At 41.5% G+C, this 18,073-nt stretch overlaps 1 protein-coding gene across 1 annotated transcript in view; it reads right to left on the bottom strand.

Annotated features, from left to right (window-relative positions):
* Positions 1–18,073, bottom strand: part of lman1 (lectin, mannose-binding, 1) — a 75,140-nt gene that overhangs the window by 34,493 nt on the left and 22,574 nt on the right. The window contains exons 6-7 of the mRNA XM_041201197.1: positions 3,320–3,443; positions 3,104–3,162 (exon numbers count right to left, since the gene is read on the bottom strand). Coding sequence (XP_041057131.1) covers positions 3,104–3,162; positions 3,320–3,443 — 183 coding nt within the window. The remainder of the gene's footprint in view (positions 1–3,103; positions 3,163–3,319; positions 3,444–18,073) is intronic.

Raw genomic sequence — 18,073 nt, 5'->3', positions numbered from 1 at the left:
TTAGCACATTACTTTTGGAGACAATGATGACAAACAAACACCTTGCACCTTCTTCCCAGGAAACAATCTGGGCCCCTTTAATGTCCAACAATCAAACTACCCAGGTTTCCTGTCAGGCAGATTCCAGAACAGGTCACAGGACTCCCTTCATTTTGCCTTAAATTAAAGGCAGTCCTGAAGCAATCTTAGAAACCTCAATTGCAACAAATGCAACGACTTACAATATCCAATCTTAATAAGTACAACCTCTATTTATTCTAGGGATGGGCTAGGTTTCTCTCTACAGGCTTCTTACTACGTAGATACTGTGAGCAATACTGAACATTTGATACAGACAATTGACAAATTATATCATAGGTGTGGGGGGCAGTGTTGTCAGGGTGGAACACTCTCCCCAGTGCTGTCATTCTTTACACTGATAAGCAAAAAAACTATTCCCATCAAGAAGCCTTTTTTACTTAACAAAAACGCTACACACATGGATCTACATGTGTAATTCTCAGTGGACAATAATAGAATTGAGAACTTTTGGTCTTTGGCATTTATGGAATAAAGACCCTAGAAATCTGTTACAATCATGCAACACAAATGCAATGAAGAAGGACGTAAGGAGCACAGCCTTTACTTGCCATTGGTTTAGGTTGCACAACCAAATTGGGTTACTACAAAAGCAAAAAAGGTCCATCGACTTGAAATGCTAACTGTTTCTCTCTCCACAGATGCTGCCAGGCCTGCTAAGAATTTCCAGCATCTTCTGTTTTTGTTTCAAATTGGGATAGTATTCTTTGTTCTGGTCAAAATCCACACACAAAACAATGCATGATAACATTGCAAACAAGTTTGGTTAAACTATCACATCGTATGCATTTTCTTCCAAACTACTTGGCATCAAAATATAGTACACAAGGGTAAAGCACACCAAAATACATCATGAGTTCAAATAGCACATGGAGCATTTGATCTGATCCAAATAGGACATGGAGCATTTGATCTGATCCAGCCATCTTCACATCAGTTTATGATGTCAGTAATCTAAATTGCAGAATCAAGTACTGTGCTAAAATCACCAGGATTATTTGGACCACTAATGGGGAAGAGAGTCTTGGAAGTAACAAAAAGACTTAAGAATGTGCTTTCAATTAGCTAGAAAAACGACGTTTCATAGAGTCCACATTTCAAAGGATGTATAACATTTGCTTAAAATTCCACATACAGACTGAAGATAGGCTAGAAATTGCATGAGCAAAATGTACTCTAAAAAGTGACATTGTGAAGAAAATGATCAGAGCTGAAAAGCTAGAGATCTCTTCTAGATGGCAGGTGGAGAGAAATACAAAGCGAAGTTGTCCTAGGCATAGTTATATGATGGCTGTCACAGAGCAGTTGCAGATGAAGTACAGTGGATGTGTGAGGATTGTAAAAGATAAGCATAACATACTTTGAGAACATATCTCCAGATAGCAGTAGCTACAAGCAGCAACAATAAACATTCCAGGAAGTGGTCACTTCACAGGTCAACAAATACAGCAAAGAAACGGGGAGTCCACTTTGAGTCTTGTTTCAAATAAGTGTACAGTCCTTGATCAGCTTGTAAAAGGCAGGAAGTTAAGGGTAGGTAGCTACAAAACATCATGAAGCAAGTGATTCATTGGGGCAAATAATATTTATTAACCTATGGGATTAAAACAGGCAATAGCAGAGTGGAATCAGTTTTCCATAAACGTTGGCATTAACTGATTGCTGGAGAATCATTCCACTCAGTGCAATTCATCACCAATATCATTATTGCAGGAAATTCCTGGCTGACGACTCTTCAAAATGATGACTAAGCCATGCTGCAATACTGTGTGTGTTTTGGGGCTCTTCCCTATAGAGTGATACAAATGCTCCATAAAAATTGCAAATCAAATATGGCGGAATGACACCCGCGATGAGGGATTGGAGTTTGAAGGAAGAGTATAATAACTAGGGCTACATTCCATCCATCTAAAGATCAAGGATGGCTTTGACAAAGAAATAGAGGTAATAAATCATTTCAATTGATGGAGAAATTTAAGACAAGCATGAATCATCATCTCAAGATAGGTGTGAGAAACAAAAAGGGAAGATCAGCAGATGTACTTTCTGTTAGTTCTAGAAAATATAATGCCACGCAGCAGCATGATGAATGTAAAATCAATTACAACATTCAAAAATGTACTGGATAATTATAAATTAATTTGGAGCACATTTTATTAAGAACAGAAATCTAAATTCAGGCATGAAGAGTTGAATAGTTTTCTCCTGTGTTATGTTTCCATTGTAACACTGGCTTTCAGCGAACAGTAAACATGTAAGCCCCACCTTTCAAAATAGTCATTACAAGTATTGAGACAGGGAAAAAAGGAAATTAGAATAAGAAAGTAAAAGTAAATTTGAAACAAAATAACAAACCAGGAAGATGATTAAGATGACATTAGTGGTTCAAAGTCCATTGTTAGTATTAGGTTTCATAGGTTATTCCAAAGGTTGAATAATTTATTATTTTAATGGTTTATTTCAGTACATGAACTAAACAATAAAATTAATTACAAAAACAATAATACCTGGATAAACTCAAGAACTAAAAAAAAAAATCTATATTTCATATCATTTCTATATTTTTTAGTTTTGATGAAGGGTCATACGGACTCGAAATGTCAACTGTATCCCTCTCTGCAGATGGTGTCAGACCTGCTGAGTTTTTCCAGGTATTTTTGTTTTTGTTCTAGATTTCAAGCATCCGTAGTATTTTGCTTTTATCTTAATAAAATTAGTTAGCCCATTTAGAAAATTCATGATGTTCAACTCCTATTTTTAATGACCCAAATACATGCAAGCTTCAAGCAAATGAGGGTTTATATTTTAATAATTTGCATTTGAAAAAAGGGATTCCCCACTCACTAAGTAATATGCCGAAACGTATTCATCTTCTGTCTTCCCCCTACTCTTTCACTTTGTTATTACTTGACAATTTACCCATATTCTGACTTGCCAGGTAATATGCTGCTGCATACTGTGCTTTGGCTCATCAATTTACAATTACAAGTTACAACTTCAATTAATAATTTTAAAAAAATCTTACCACTGGTCTGCCAGGTTCCAAAAGTCTGAATGTCAGGAAAGACAAGACATCATGGTCATCTGTCAAGAAACAAATGAAATGCAACATATCATCCAGAAGTCAAATTGTGAAGTTCATACTAAGCTACACACCATTTCCAGTTTCAAACAAACTTTTCTGCAACACTTAAAAATACATCTTGCACACCTTAATGTTTTTGCTAAAAAAACACCCCACCTGCAAGACCTCCAGTTGCTGCAGAGATTCCAAAATAACCCTCAGATGGAAGCATCATATTTTCTACTCTGGCACAAAGTTCATAATCGTCATTATTCGGAGTAAAGCCATTATGTAGCATAACCTACAACAGAAGATATGGACATGTATTTTTGAGAGTCTTATGACTATATAGGTTAGTTTTTTTTTAAATTAGGCAGGCTAGCTATTTCTTCTGTTATTTTTGATGAAATATGCTATGGATCTGACTGAATAAAAGGACTACTTAAAAGGGATCCTTTTTGGTTGTCAGTAGAACATAGTCAGGTGAGTTCTATGAAAAGAAAAGCATTATATCTTAGAGAGGTCTTCAGAATACAACTTAACAGTAAAAAAATGTAATTAGACCCACATATTGAAACCTTCTGCATAAAAGCAGAAAACTCAATAGGAGAAAGCTGACCTCAAGGTTATCTTTTAATTAGTTAGTGGTTCAAAAAAAATATACAAAAATAGATACGATTTAATCAGATAAATAATAAACCAACCAGCAATTATGCTGCTCAAATGTTGGTATTTTTAAAATAAATTGGAGCTGTCCTGATGACTCAGAGTACCTGCTTTACTCAGTGCAGTTTTGTCAGTGGTGGATTACTTGTGGATGCTCTCACTAACCATACATGGTTAGAGTTACCTTTGAGGTAAAAGTTGAGGATGAGAAATATAGCAAGTTACAAAATGAACTACTCTGGTAGGCATCTTGAATACTAAATTTCACAGTAAATGCCAGTGGTTTATTATAGCCAACATTATCAACTTGCTCCGTGAAGACCCTACAAAATAGGAGCAGAAGTAGGCTATTTGGCCCTTCAAGCCCGCTCTGCAATTCGATAAGATCATGGCTGATCTGTTTGTGTTTCAAATTCCGCATTCCTATCTGCCCCTGATAAACCTGTGATTCCCTTACCTAACAAGAATCAACCTGTTTACCTTTGCCTTAAAAATATTCAGTGGCCCCACTTCCACTGCCTTCTGAGGCAGAGTTCCAAAGTCACACAGCCCTTAAAAAGAATTCTTCTCATCTCTGTCTTATAACAGCAACCCCAATTTTAAAACAGGGCCCGCTAGTTCTGGACTCGCCCAGAAGAGGAAACATTCATTCCACCTCCACCTTGTCAAGACCATTCAGGATCTTATATACTTCAGTCAAGTGACCCCTCACTCTTCTAAACCCCAGGAAACAAGCTCAGCCTGTCCAGCCTATCCTTAGACAATCCACTCATTCCGGGCATCAATCTAGTAAACTTCCTCTGAACCATCTCCAATGCATTTACATCCTTCCTTAAATAGAGAGGCCAAAACTGCACACGGTATTCGAAATGTGGTCTCACCAATGCCCTGTATAACTGAAGTATAACATCCTTACTTTTATAAAAGCAAAATACTGCGGATGCTGGAAATCTGAAACAAAAACAAAAATAGCTGGAAAAACTCAGCAGGTCTGACACCATCTGCGGAAAGGAAGAAAGTTAACGTTCGAGTCCGTATGACTCTTCACCAGAACTAAAGAAAAATAGAAATGAGCTGCTTGAGAGGGGTGTGGTAGGTAGAGCTGGATAGAGGGCCAGTGATAGGTGGATGCAAAGAAGAGATTGCCAAAGATGTCATAGACAAAAGGACAAAGGGGTGTTGACGGTGGTGATATTAACTAAAGGATGTGCTAATGGTGACATTAAGGGTAGAAAGCAGGATGAGCAAGTGACAGATGGCCCTAGTGGGGTAGGAATCAAAATAGGCTAAAAGGTGGAGATAAAACAATGGATGGAAATAAATTTAAAAATAATGATAGAAATAGGTGGGAAAAGAAAAATATATATAAAAAAATATATAAATTATTAGAAAAAAGGGGGATCGGAAAAGTGATGGGGATAGAGGAGAGGATTCATGATCTGAAGTTGTTGAACTCAATGTTAAGTCTAGAAGGCTGTAAAGTGCCTAATCAGAAGATGAGGTGCTGTTCCTCCAGTTTGTGTTGAGCTTCACTGGTACATTGCAGCAGGCCAAGGACGGACATGTGGGTATGAGAGCTTGGCCTGCTGCAATGTTCCAGTGAAGCTCAATGCAAACTGGAGGAACAGCACCTCATCTTCCAATTAGGCACTTTACAGCCTTCCGGACTTAACATTGAGATACTGTCAAACCTGAGTTTTTCCAGTTACTTTTGTTTTTGATCCTTACTTTTATGTTCAATTCCTCTCATAATAAAGGATAGCATTCCATTAGTCTTCTTGATTGCTTGCTGTACCTGTATACTAACTTGTGACTCATGCACGAGAAAACAGAGATCCCTCTGCACTTCTGATTCTGCAGTCATTCTCTGTTCAAATACTCTGCTTTTTTTATTCTTCTTGCCAAAGTGAATAACTTCACATTTTCCCACATTATATTTCATCTGCCAGATTTTTGTTCACTCACTCAACTTATCTTAACCAATCTGCAAACTCATGTCTTCTTTGCAATATACTTTCCTACCTTTGTCTCATCTGCTAATTTAGCTACCATGCCTTCACTCCCCTCATCTAAGTAATTGATGTAAACTGTAAAAGTTGAGGCCCCAGCACTGATGCTAGTGGGACCCCACAAGTCACATTCTGCCAATCAGACAAAGATCAATTTATGTGTACTCAGTAGCAATCTTCTAAGCATGAGTTCCACCATGAGGTTTTATTTTCTGCAATAACCTTTGACGTGGCACCTTATCAAATGCCTTCTGGAAATCCAATACAGCGTGTCTACAGGCTCCCCTTTAACCACAACACATGTTACCCCTTCCAAGAACTCCAAAAAATTGGTTAAACATGATTTCCCTTTCACAAAACCATACTGACTCTTCCCAATTATCTTGTGTTTTTCTAAGTGCCCAGCTATTATGTCTTTAATGATTGACTCTAATGACATCCCCATGACAGACGCCAAAGCAACTGGCCTACAGTTTCCTGTTTTCTGCCTCCCTCCCTTCTTGAATAGATGGGTTATATTTGCTACTTTCTAGCCCAAAGGAACCTTTCCAGAATCTAGGGAATTTTGGAAAGTTAACACCAACACATCTATCATCTCATTAGCTGCCTCTTTTATGACCTTAGGATGAAGTCCATCTGGACCCAGAGACTTGTCAGCCTGCGGCTCCATCAGTTTGCTCAGTACCACGTCACTAGCGATTATAATTTCACCAAGTTCCTCTCCCCTCCACCTCCTGATTTATAACTATTAATGGAATGTTTTTTTATATCCTCTATAGTAAAGATTTCTTCTGCCATTTCCTTATTATCTACTCTATTGAGGACCAAAATTTACTTTACCTATTCTTTTCCTGTTCAAACACCAATAAAGAGATAAGAAGGCTGCATGAAAACAAAGTAAATAATTCTCATGGGAGACTTAAATTAATTTAACATAAGTCTAAACCACTTCTTCCCAGTTTAAGAATCAGTAAGTGTAATATATCGCTTTATTAAGCCAATATGCAAAATAAAGCACAACAAGCAATTCTCATTTTGATCCAGTATTCATTCATGACCTAGAAGATATAGAAGCCATGACGTCCTGGAAACATCAGCCACAGAATGAAGTAGTTTAACCTGATCTGACAGTGAGAAGCATTCAGGGACCAGGACTTCAATGAAAATAGGGAAACAAGTAAAGCAAATGAATTGGGGGTGGGGTTCTTCAATTAAGTACCCTTTTAAAAAAGTGCAAGATGCTAAATCCACAGGATGGAAAATATAATCCTCAGGGGCAACATACCCTCTATTTTTGTAATGTGGCCGATACATTTAAGTGCACTGGTCCTATTTTTTTTGTGCAGTCATACAATTTAGAGGGAACATTGTAGAGTATTTACTGCCACACCAAGTGGGGAAGCAGAGTGATCCAGGGACCAAATACTTCATGAACAGAGTGCTAAGTCAGGAATTTGATGCAAGTGTGCACCTCTGGTAAATATTTCTTAAGTGGTAATTTAGGTTAACGGTTAGAATCTGACTCAGAACATCTTAACTAGCTTGCAGCTTTGAAATGTAGCTGATAACTGCTGCTACCTGGCTGTTTCTAACTGTCAATCAATTGAAAGAGTTTTGATGATTATCTCTGTTTCTCTGTCTGACCTGAGTATTTCCAGCATTTTTTGTTTTTATAATTGCCTCAATAGCAGCTGTAACTCAGATGTGAGTCATAAACTCTCTATGTAAGAGAGGGTGATTATGGGAAAGAGTGCTTTGTGAACTGTATTATGGCAGAATTTGGTGCAAGTGGGAATTCTGGTTGCGGCATGGAGGGGGAGTGAGGCGCAAGAGTAGAAAAGGAGGCGCTGCTTTTTATTCCTTTGTTTTATCTTCAGTAGCTGGTGAGTGTTTTACTTTTGTCTCCAACTTAGGACACTGTAGCTTGCTATTAGTTACTAATTTAGTAAAGGCTTAGTAAAGTGATCAGATAAATAAAGTTGAACAGGCATGGCAGGTCAGGTGGTATGCAGTAACTGCAACACGAGTTTGTGGAATGCACGGCAGTCCGATATCTGCAGCTGGAGCAACTACGATTCAGGGTTGCTAGGCTAGAGTCTGAGCTGCACACTTTTTGGGGCATCAGGAGAGGGGAAAGAGTTATGTGGATACTTTCGGAAGGCAGTTAACTGAGGGGGTGTAAGTAGAATTCAAGTTGGTCAATGGTCAGGGTTAGGGGAGCGTGACTGCAAGTGGGGCAGGTATGGGGATCCAACATGTAGCAATGCAGGAGCCTCAGCCTTCAACATTGACCAACAGATATGAACAAGGACTGCAGGGTGAATGAACAAACTGACCAGAGTACAGGATGTTATCCAACCGTGGGGGTGTGGGTCCAAATTATAATGCAGGACCTCAAAATGGTAATAATCTCTAGATTGTTAACTGAGCCACTGCAAATTGACACAGGATCAAGCAGATTAGAGAATTAGGCACATGGCTCAAATGATGGTGTGGAAGAAAAGGTTTCAATTTATTGGGCAGTGGCACTAGTACTTCAGGAAACGAGGAGCTGTTGGGATGAGATCCACATAAAATGAGCTGGGATCATACAACCAGGACTGTGGACAGGCTTTAAACTAAAAGAGCAACAAAGGCATAAATGAGGGTTTCAGCAGCAGATAAGCAAAGACAGGGACAATGTCTGGCAGTCTCAATAATAGCACATAGAAGGTCAAAAGCTCATCTCAGGTTCAAATCTGACATCAAGGTTGAGAACAGACTGGCTTAATCCCAAGAGGCGTGCAAAAACAATAACATTAGTTGATTATATTAGGTGATTTCAACTTTCCCAACACTAATTGTATTACATAGTATTAAGGGCTTGATGGAGTGGATTTCTTGAAATGTGTACAGGAGAACCTTTTAGGTCAATATGTAGAGGGTCCAACAAGGAACGGTGTACTGGTGGACCTAATTTTGTGGAATGAAGCTGGACAGGTGGCTGAGGTGGTGGTGGGGGAGCATTTTAATGATAGCAACCACAACATGGTACGATTTAAGCTTGTTATGGGCAAAGAAATAGACACATAGGTACAGGCTCAACATGTTCCCTCTACGGTGATAGGAAGGAGTAACAAGCCCAGAGAACCATGGATGACCAGAGATAGTCAGGATACAATGAGAAGGAAAAGAGAGGCTTTTAGCAGGTACAAGGGAAGCAAATCAGTGGAGGTATTAGTGGAGTACAGAAAGTGCAGGGTGGAGCTTAAGAAAGCAAATAGGAGAGCAAAGAGGGGAAATGAGAAAGCTCTGGCTGGTAAAAGTAGGGAAAATCCTAAGATATTCTATAAGCAGATCATTGGGAAGGGGATAACTAGGGAGAGAGTAGGGCCTATAAGGGACCAATTTATGAGTGGAGACAGATGACACTGCTAGAGAGTGTTGAATGAATGTCCGTCTTCACCCAAGAGAATGAGAATGAAGGTGTCAAACTCGGGGAGAGACACTGTGGGGTTCTTAAGCAAACTGATATAGGGAGTGACAAGGTATTGGAGGTGTTGGCAGGCTTAAAAGTGGACAAATCTCCATGTCGAGATGATTTGTGTCCCAGACAGCTGAGGGAGGCAAGGGAGGAGATTGCAGGGGCTCTGACCCAAATTTTTAATTCCTCTCTGGCCACGGCGGGAGGTGCCAGAGGACTGGACAACAGCTAATATGGTTCTGCTATTTAAGAAAGGTTGTAGAGATAAGCCAGGGAACTACAGGCCAGTGAGTCTCATGTCAGTGGTAGGGAAACTGTTGGAAAAAATTCTGAAGGAGAGAATCTATCTCCACTTGGAGAGGCAAGGTTTGATCAGGGATAGTCAGCATGGCTTTGTCAGAGGGTGGTCATGCCTAATCAATTTGATTGAATTTTTTGAGGTGACCAGGTGTGTAGATGAGGGTAGTGCAGTTGATCTAGCTGATATGGATTTCAGCAAAGCCTTTGACAAGATCCCACATGGGAGACTTATAAAGAAGGCACATGGGATACAGGGTAATTTGATAGATGGATTCAAAATTGGCTTAGTTGTTGGAGACAGAGGGTGATGACAGAAGAATGCTTTAGTGATTGGAATCCAGTGTTCAGTGGTGTACCACAGGGATCTGTGCCAGGTCCCCTATTATTTGTCATTTATATAAACGACATAGGGGGTTAGGATTAGTAAGTTTTTGGATGGCACAAAGACTGGCCGGGTGGTTAACAGTGAGGTTGAGTGTCTTGGGCTACAGGAAAATATAAGCGGGATGGTCAAATGGTCAGATAAGTGGCAGATGGAATTTAACCCTGAAAAGTGTGAGGTGATACACTTTGGAAGGAGTAATTTGACAAGGAAGTATTCAATGAACAGCATGACACTAGGAAGTTCTGAGGAACAAAGGGACATTGGCCTGTGTGTCCATAGATCTCTGAAGGCGGAGGGGCATGTTAGTGGTGAAAAAGGAGTTGTATAGAACCTTGGTGAGGCCACAGCTAGAGTACTATGTGCAGTTCTGGTTGCCACATTATAGGAAGGATGTGATTGCACTGGAGAGGGTGCAAAGGAGATTCACCAGGATGTTGCCTGGGATGAAACATTGAAGTTATGAAGAGAGGTTGGATAGACTTGGGTTGTTTTCGTTGGAGCAGAGAAGACTGAGGGGCGACCTGATCGAGGTGTACAAGATCATGAGGGACGTGGACAGGGTGGATAGGGAGCAGCTGTTCCCCTTAGGTGAAGGGTCAGTCACGAGTAGACACAAGTTCAAGGTGAGGGGCAGGGGGTTTGGTGTGTGTGTGTGTGTGTGTGTGTGTGTGTGTGTGTGTGTGTGTGGTGTGGGGCGGGGGGGGGGGGGGGGGGGGGGGGGGGGGGGGGGGGGGGAGGTGTTGTAAGGAAAAACCTTTTTACCCAGAGGGTGGTGACGATCTGGAATGCGCTGCCTGGGAGGGTGGTGGAGGCGGGTTGCCTCACATCCTTTAAAAAGCACCTGGATGAGCACTTGGCACGTCATAACATTCAAGGCTATGGGCTAAGTGCTGGTAAATAGGATTAGGTAGGTAGGTCAAGTGTTTCTTATGTGTCAGTGCAGACTCGATGGGCCAACGGGCCTCTTCTGCACTGTGTGTTTCTGTGATTAATGAAAGGTTGTTGCTGGGAGGCACAATGGAGTCAGTATTTAGAGAACAGAGTTTGGACCAGGGACTGGTGACTGAAAACAAGGGCTTCAGTCTTCCCAATATTCAATTGGGGGAAATTTCTGCTCATCCACCACTGGATGTCAGACAGGAAGTCTGATTATTCAGCAACAGCAGAGGAGTCAAGAGAGATGATGGTGAGGCAGAGCTGGGTGTCAGTGAGAACTAATGCTGTGCCTTCAAATGATGTAGCTGAGAGGCAGCATGCAGACGAAGAATAGGAGGGGGTGAAGGATAGATCCTCGGGTTTTGGGGGGTGGGAACACACCAAAGGGAACGGCATGGGAGAAAGATGATTGCAAGAGGTTCTCTGGCTACAAAGTAGACAAGAATGGAAGTATGTAAAAGAAATCCCACCCAGCTAGAAGAGACAGTGGAGAAGCATTGGAGGAGGATGGTATAGATAACTGCGTCAAAGGCTGGTAAAAAAAGACAAGGATGGAATATTTATTTTTGTCACAGTCACATCAATGTCACAAATGACATCTTATAAAAGAGCTAGATGAGAATGTAAGCTGTGAAAAGTGATATTGTCATTAAATGAGTGGACAAGATTGCAGATGAAGTATAATGTGGGGAAATGTGAAATACACTTTGATCTCAAGAACAGAAAAAGAGTACTTTTCAAAAAGCATGAAGCTTATAAAGGTTTATGTGCAGAGGGATTTTGGTATACTCGTACGAAGAACAAAAGTTAGCATGCAGTACAGCAAGCAATTTTTAAAAGATGGCACGTTGGCCTTTATTGCAAGAGAATTGGGGTACAAGGATAAGGAAGTCTTACTACATGATACAATTGGTGAGGCCACATCTGGATTACTGTGCATAGTTAGTCTCCGTATTTAAGGAGGGTATTGGAGGCGGTACAGTAAAGGTGCACTAAATTGGTTCCTGGTATGAGATGGCTGCCTATGATAAGAAGCCAGGTAAATTGGGTTTACATTCTCTGGAATTTTAGAAGAATGAGAAGTGGTCTTATCAAGACACACAAGATTCTGAAGGGGCTTGACAGGCTAGACAAGGAGCTTGCTTCCCCTGACTTGTGAACACAGAACACAGGGGCATAGTCTCAGGATAAGGGCATGATCATGTAGGACCAAAGTAAAATTTCTTCAACCAGAGGGTTATGAATCTTTGGATTTTCTACCCCAGAGGGTTGTTGACGCTCCATCGTTGAATACATTTAAGGCTGAGATAGACAGATTCTTGGTCTCTCAGGGAATCAAGGGATATGGGGAGTAGGTGGAAAAGTAGAATTAAGGCATCAGCTATGATCGTATTGAATGACGGAGCAGGCTCAAGGGGCCATATGATCTACACGCTCCTATTTCTTAAGGGCAGAATTTAGCCCTTGGCATGCGGGATCAGCAGAGCGATGAGGAAACCAACCGCCCCTCGTGATCAGGCAGCGCTCCGTGATTTTACATGGGTGGGCCAATTAAGGCCTGCCAGCATGATAGGTGAGTGGCAGCGCTGAGCGCTGCCTGTGCAGATGAGGAGGGCGAGCAGGCCTAGCGTGAACTTCGCACATGTGCGCGAAAGGGCACTGAATAATCTCCCTGAGGCACAGAGCTGTCTCAGGGAGATGAAGAACGTATTGAAAAAATTTGAAAAAGTTTTTATTTTATTTGTATTTGATTTTAGAAACCTCATCCCGCCCATGGATGAGGTTTCCAAGAAAAATGCAAAGGCCGCTTGGCCTTTTCGCCTGCCCGTCAACTATTGGTTTGAACGGGCAGTGAAAAATTCAGCGCAATTGATAACTTAATGGTCTTAATGGGCCTTTCAATTGGCGGGCATGCCGCTGGCTCCAGTGTGCGCCTGCCGACCGAACTATCACGTGACTGCGCATTGACATCGGCACGCTCAGCCGACATCATAGTGTGTTATTTCACGCTCAGTCGGGTCGGGCATGCGTGCGCCCACCCAAGCTAAAAATCCGGCCTTGTTATTTTCAGGGGTATATAGCGTTTATTTAATTTATGTCTTATACACATGACCCAATTTGGACAACCAAACTGAAAGTGAGATAAGTGGATAAAAAGCCTGGACAAACCCTACACTTAGAACGGAGGAGCAGCTTACGGGGATGCTAACAAGAAAAAGCAGAAAAATATTGAATGACTGAAGAGCAAAGAGTGACCTGGAAAGAAGGTGTAGGAGTGAGGTTAAACTGCAAAAAGAAAACTCTTCCAGTATAACAGAAAGCAGGTACCTGAAAATTATAAAAAAGATGCATGCAGGTTTGAAAACAAAGAATCAACACAAAAAAAATGCTGAATGACTATTTCCTTCAAATATTGACAAGACAAAAGCAGCCTGCCCAGTGCAGATAAAGTAAAATAATGACTTTACTGTGACTGAATGTGGCGGGGCTGCCTCAAAAGTGCTTGTGATCAAGTCATTTTATGAGACAAGAACAGCTGCTTGAACTGCACAGAATAGTTGAAGTACTTAATATAGCCAATTAATGTCTAATTAACCCTTATCGTAATGTCAAATGGCCATTTGCCCAACATAGGCAGCTGTCTGGGATAGGCAGGGAACGTGCAAGTGGCAGGGACTGTATCTGAATTGAAAATCAGGCAATAATACAGACATCAGCAACTACAGACTTGCAAGGCTTGGCCTGAATAGCCAAGTGGTTATGGTACTGGGTTTGTAACCCCAAGATCAAGAGTTCAAATCTCACAATGGCAAACTATGAAACAATGTAACTTCATCTGAAACAGGTGGAAATGGGTTTGTACTCGAAAGAGTTACAGACTTGCAAATTTTACTTCTTTGTAAAATAAATTTACTCCTGACAATCCATTTCATTGAGAATTAATCGGGGGAGGCGGTAGCACAGTAGTATTCTTACTGGGCTGGTAATCCAGAGACACAAGCTAATGTTCTGGGGACCTGGGTTTGAATCCCACCATGGCAAATGTGGAATTTAAATTCAATAAGAATCTGGAATTAAAAGTTGATTGTCGTAAAGACCCATCTGGCTCACTAATGTCCTTTAGGGAAGGAAATCTGTTGTCCTTGCCTGGTCTGGCCTACATGTGACTCCAGCAATGTGGTTGACCCTTATATGCCCTCTGAACAAGGGCAACTAGGGATGATAAAATAAAAAATATACAATAAAAATCCAGGAGTCAACATGAATGTGGCTGGGAAAGATCTTTGAGAAGTGACAACCCAAGAGGACTGTTCCAAATAAGTTCCAAAAAGGCTTTTGTAATGGATAAAAAACTGGACAGAGATGTCACTCAGCTCTGCTAGAGCTCTGATCTGACTGTAACCTCCTGTCTGCTCCTGATAAACAAGTGGGTGAAAGCTTATGAAAAATCTACCTATCTCTGTCTTGAAAACATTCAGAGACTCTGCCTCCACTGCCTTTTGAGGAAAGGAATTCCAAAGACTCACTACCCTCAGGGGAAAAAATTCTCATCTCTGTCCTAAATGAACAATCCCTTATTTTTAAACAGTGACCTTTAGTTCTAGATTCCCACACAAGAGGAAACATCCTCTCCACATCTACCCTGGCAACATCCCTCAGGATCTTATAAATATATGTTTCAATCAAGTCACCTCTCACTTTTCTAAACTCTAGCAGATACAAATCTAACTTGCCTAATCTTTCCTCATAAGACAACCCACCCATTCCCGATATTAGTTTAGTATACCTTCTCTGAACTGCTTCTAATGCAATTATATCCTTGCTTAAATAAGGAGACCAGTACTGCATACAATACTTCACCAGTGTCCGAGGCAAAACTTTTATGTTCAATTCTCCTCGCAATAAACAACAACATTCTATTAGTGCAGCCATAGGAAGCTTGGGAACGTTGTGAACTGGGAGGAGGACAGTGTGGAAATTCAAGAAGATATAGACAAGTTGGTGGAGTGGGCAGATGAAGTTCAATACGGAGAAGTGTGAGGTGATGCATTTTGGTAGGAAAAACATGTACAGACAATATAAAATAAGGGATGGAATTTTGAAGGGGATGCAGGAGCAGAAAGACTTGGATGTATATGTGCATAGATCATTGAAGTTGGCAGGACAAATGGAGAGAGCAGTTAATAAAGCATATAGTATCCTGGGCTTTACCAAAAGGGGCATAGAATACAAGCACAGAGAGGTTATGCTGAATTTATACAAGACCCTCGTTAGAACTCAGTTGGAACAGTGTACAGTTCTGGGCACCATATTATAGAAAGGATGTGAACACATTGGAGAGAGTGCAGAAGAGGTTTACAAGAATGGTCCCAGGAATGAGAAACTTCAGCTATGAAGATAGATTGGAGAAGTTGGGGCTGTTTTCCTTGAGAACGGAGAAGGCTGAGAAGAGACTTGATAGAAGTTTTCAAAATCATGAGGGGACAGAGTAGATAGGGAGAAGTTGTTCCCACTCGTAAAAGGATCAAGAGCGAGAGGGCATAGATTTAAAAAGTGACTTGCAAAAGAAGCAAATGTGATGCGAGAAAAAACTTTTTCACACGAGTGGTTCGGGTCTGGAATGCACTGCCTGGAAGTGTGGTGGAGGCAGGTTCAATCAAGGCATTCAAGACGGCATTTGATGATTATTTGAATAGAAACAAGGAGCAGGGGTACAAGGAAAAGGCAAGGCAATGGCACTAGGCCATATTGCTCATTTGGAGAGCCGGTGCAGACATTATGGGCTGAATGGCCCCCCTCTGTGCCATTAAGATTCTGTGATATTAGCTTTCTTAATTATTTGCTATACCTGCATACTAGGTTTTTGCGACTCATGCAATAGAACACCCAGATTCCTTTGCATCCTCTCACTATTTAAATATATTTCTCTTTATTCTTCCTGCCAAAATGGACAATTTCACATTTTCCCCACATTATACTGCATTTGCCAGATCTTTGCCCACTCACTTAATCTATCTTTCTTCTGTTTGTAGCCTCCTTATGTCCTCTTTACAGCTTACTTTCCTACCTATCTTTTTATAATCGGCAAATTTAGCAATCATGCCTTCTGTCCCTTCATCCAAATCATTTATATTAATTTTAAAACGTTGAAGCCCCAGCACTGATCCCTTTTGCACACCATGCATTACATCTTGCCAATCAGAAAATGATCCACCTACCCTCCATTTCCTGTTAGCTGGCCAATCTTCCATCCTTGCTAACATTTTACCCCCTACACCATGAGCTTTTACTTTCTGCAACAACCTTTGATGTGGCACTTTATCAAATGCCATCTGGAAGTTGAAGTACAGTACATCCACCAGTTCCCCTTGATCCACAGCACAGGTGACTCCTTCAAAGAACTCCAACAAATTGGTTAAACATGATTTCCCTCTCACAAAACCATGCTCTGCCTGATTACCTTGATTTTTTTTCTAAGTGCTCTGCCATAACATGTTCAATAATAGCTTTCAACATTTTCCCTAAGATAAATGTTAAGCTAGCTGGCCTATAGTTTCCTGCTTTGTGTCTTCCTCCCTTTTTGAATAATGGAGTTACGTATGCTATTTTTCAATCTAACAGCACCTTCCCCGAATCCAGAGAATTTTGGAAAATTAAAGCCAATGCATTAACTATCTCACTAGCCACTTCTTTTAAGACCCTAGAATGAAGTTCATCAGGACTCAGGGATTTGTCAGTCGCAGCTCCAACAATTTGCTCAATGCCACTTCTCTGGTGATTGTAATTTTCCCTGAGTTCCTCTTTCCTTTCCAATCCCTACGAACATATGAACAAGGAGCAGAAGTAGGTCATTTAGCTCCTCGAGCCTGCTCCATCATTTAATGAGATCATGGCTGATCTGATAGTAGCCTGAAACCTGCATCCCACCTAGCAGCAATAACCTATCACTCCTTGCTTACCAAGAATTTATCCACCTCTGCCTTAAAAATATTCAAAGACCTTGCTTCCACCACCATTTCAAGAACAGTGTTCCAAGGACGCAACCCTCAGAGAAAAAAATTTCACCTCATCTTTGTTTTAAATGGGTACCCCTTATTTTGAAATAATGACCCCTAGTTCTAGATTCTCCCACCAGAGGGAATATCCTCTCCACATCCACCCTGACAAGACCCCTCAGGATCTTATATGTTTCAATCAAGTCGCCTCTTACTATTCTAAACTCTAGTGGATACAAGCCTAGTCTGTACAAACTTTCCTCATAAGACAACACAACTGTTCCAGGATCGTCCTCCAAAGGATCGTCCTCCAAAGGATCGTCCTCCAAAGGATCGTCCTCCAAAGGATCGTCCTCCAAAGGATCGTCCTCCAAAGGATCGTCCTCCAAAGGATCGTCCTCCAAAGGATCGTCCTCCAAAGGATCGTCCTCCAAAGGATCGTCCTCCAAAGGATCGTCCTCCAAAGGATCGTCCTCCAAAGGATCGTCCTCCAAAGGATCGTCCTCCAAAGGATCGTCCTCCAAAGGATCGTCCTCCAAAGGATCGTCCTCCAAAGGATCGTCCTCCAAAGGATCGTCCTCCAAAGGATCGTCCTCCAAAGGATCGTCCTCCAAAGGATCGTCCTCCAAAGGATCGTCCTCCAAAGGATCGTCCTCCAAAGGATCGTCCTCCAAAGGATCGTCCTCCAAAGGATCGTCCTCCAAAGGATCGTCCTCCAAAGGATCGTCCTCCAAAGGATCGTCCTCCAAAGGATCGTCCTCCAAAGGATCGTCCTCCAAAGGATCGTCCTCCAAAGGATCGTCCTCCAAAGGATCGTCCTCCAAAGGATCGTCCTCCAAAGGATCGTCCTCCAAAGGATCGTCCTCCAAAGGATCGTCCTCCAAAGGATCGTCCTCCAAAGGATCGTCCTCCAAAGGATCGTCCTCCAAAGGATCGTCCTCCAAAGGATCGTCCTCCAAAGGATCGTCCTCCAAAGGATCGTCCTCCAAAGGATCGTCCTCCAAAGGATCGTCCTCCAAAGGATCGTCCTCCAAAGGATCGTCCTCCAAAGGATCGTCCTCCAAAGGATCGTCCTCCAAAGGATCGTCCTCCAAAGGATCGTCCTCCAAAGGATCGTCCTCCAAAGGATCGTCCTCCAAAGGATCGTCCTCCAAAGGATCGTCCTCCAAAGGATCG

This window comes from Carcharodon carcharias, chromosome 1 (assembly GCF_017639515.1).
Source record: "Carcharodon carcharias isolate sCarCar2 chromosome 1, sCarCar2.pri, whole genome shotgun sequence".
Classification (NCBI taxonomy): domain Eukaryota; kingdom Metazoa; phylum Chordata; class Chondrichthyes; order Lamniformes; family Lamnidae; genus Carcharodon; species Carcharodon carcharias.
The sequence above is the reverse complement of the archived record's forward strand: the minus strand, read 5'-3'. Positions and strand labels throughout refer to the sequence as shown.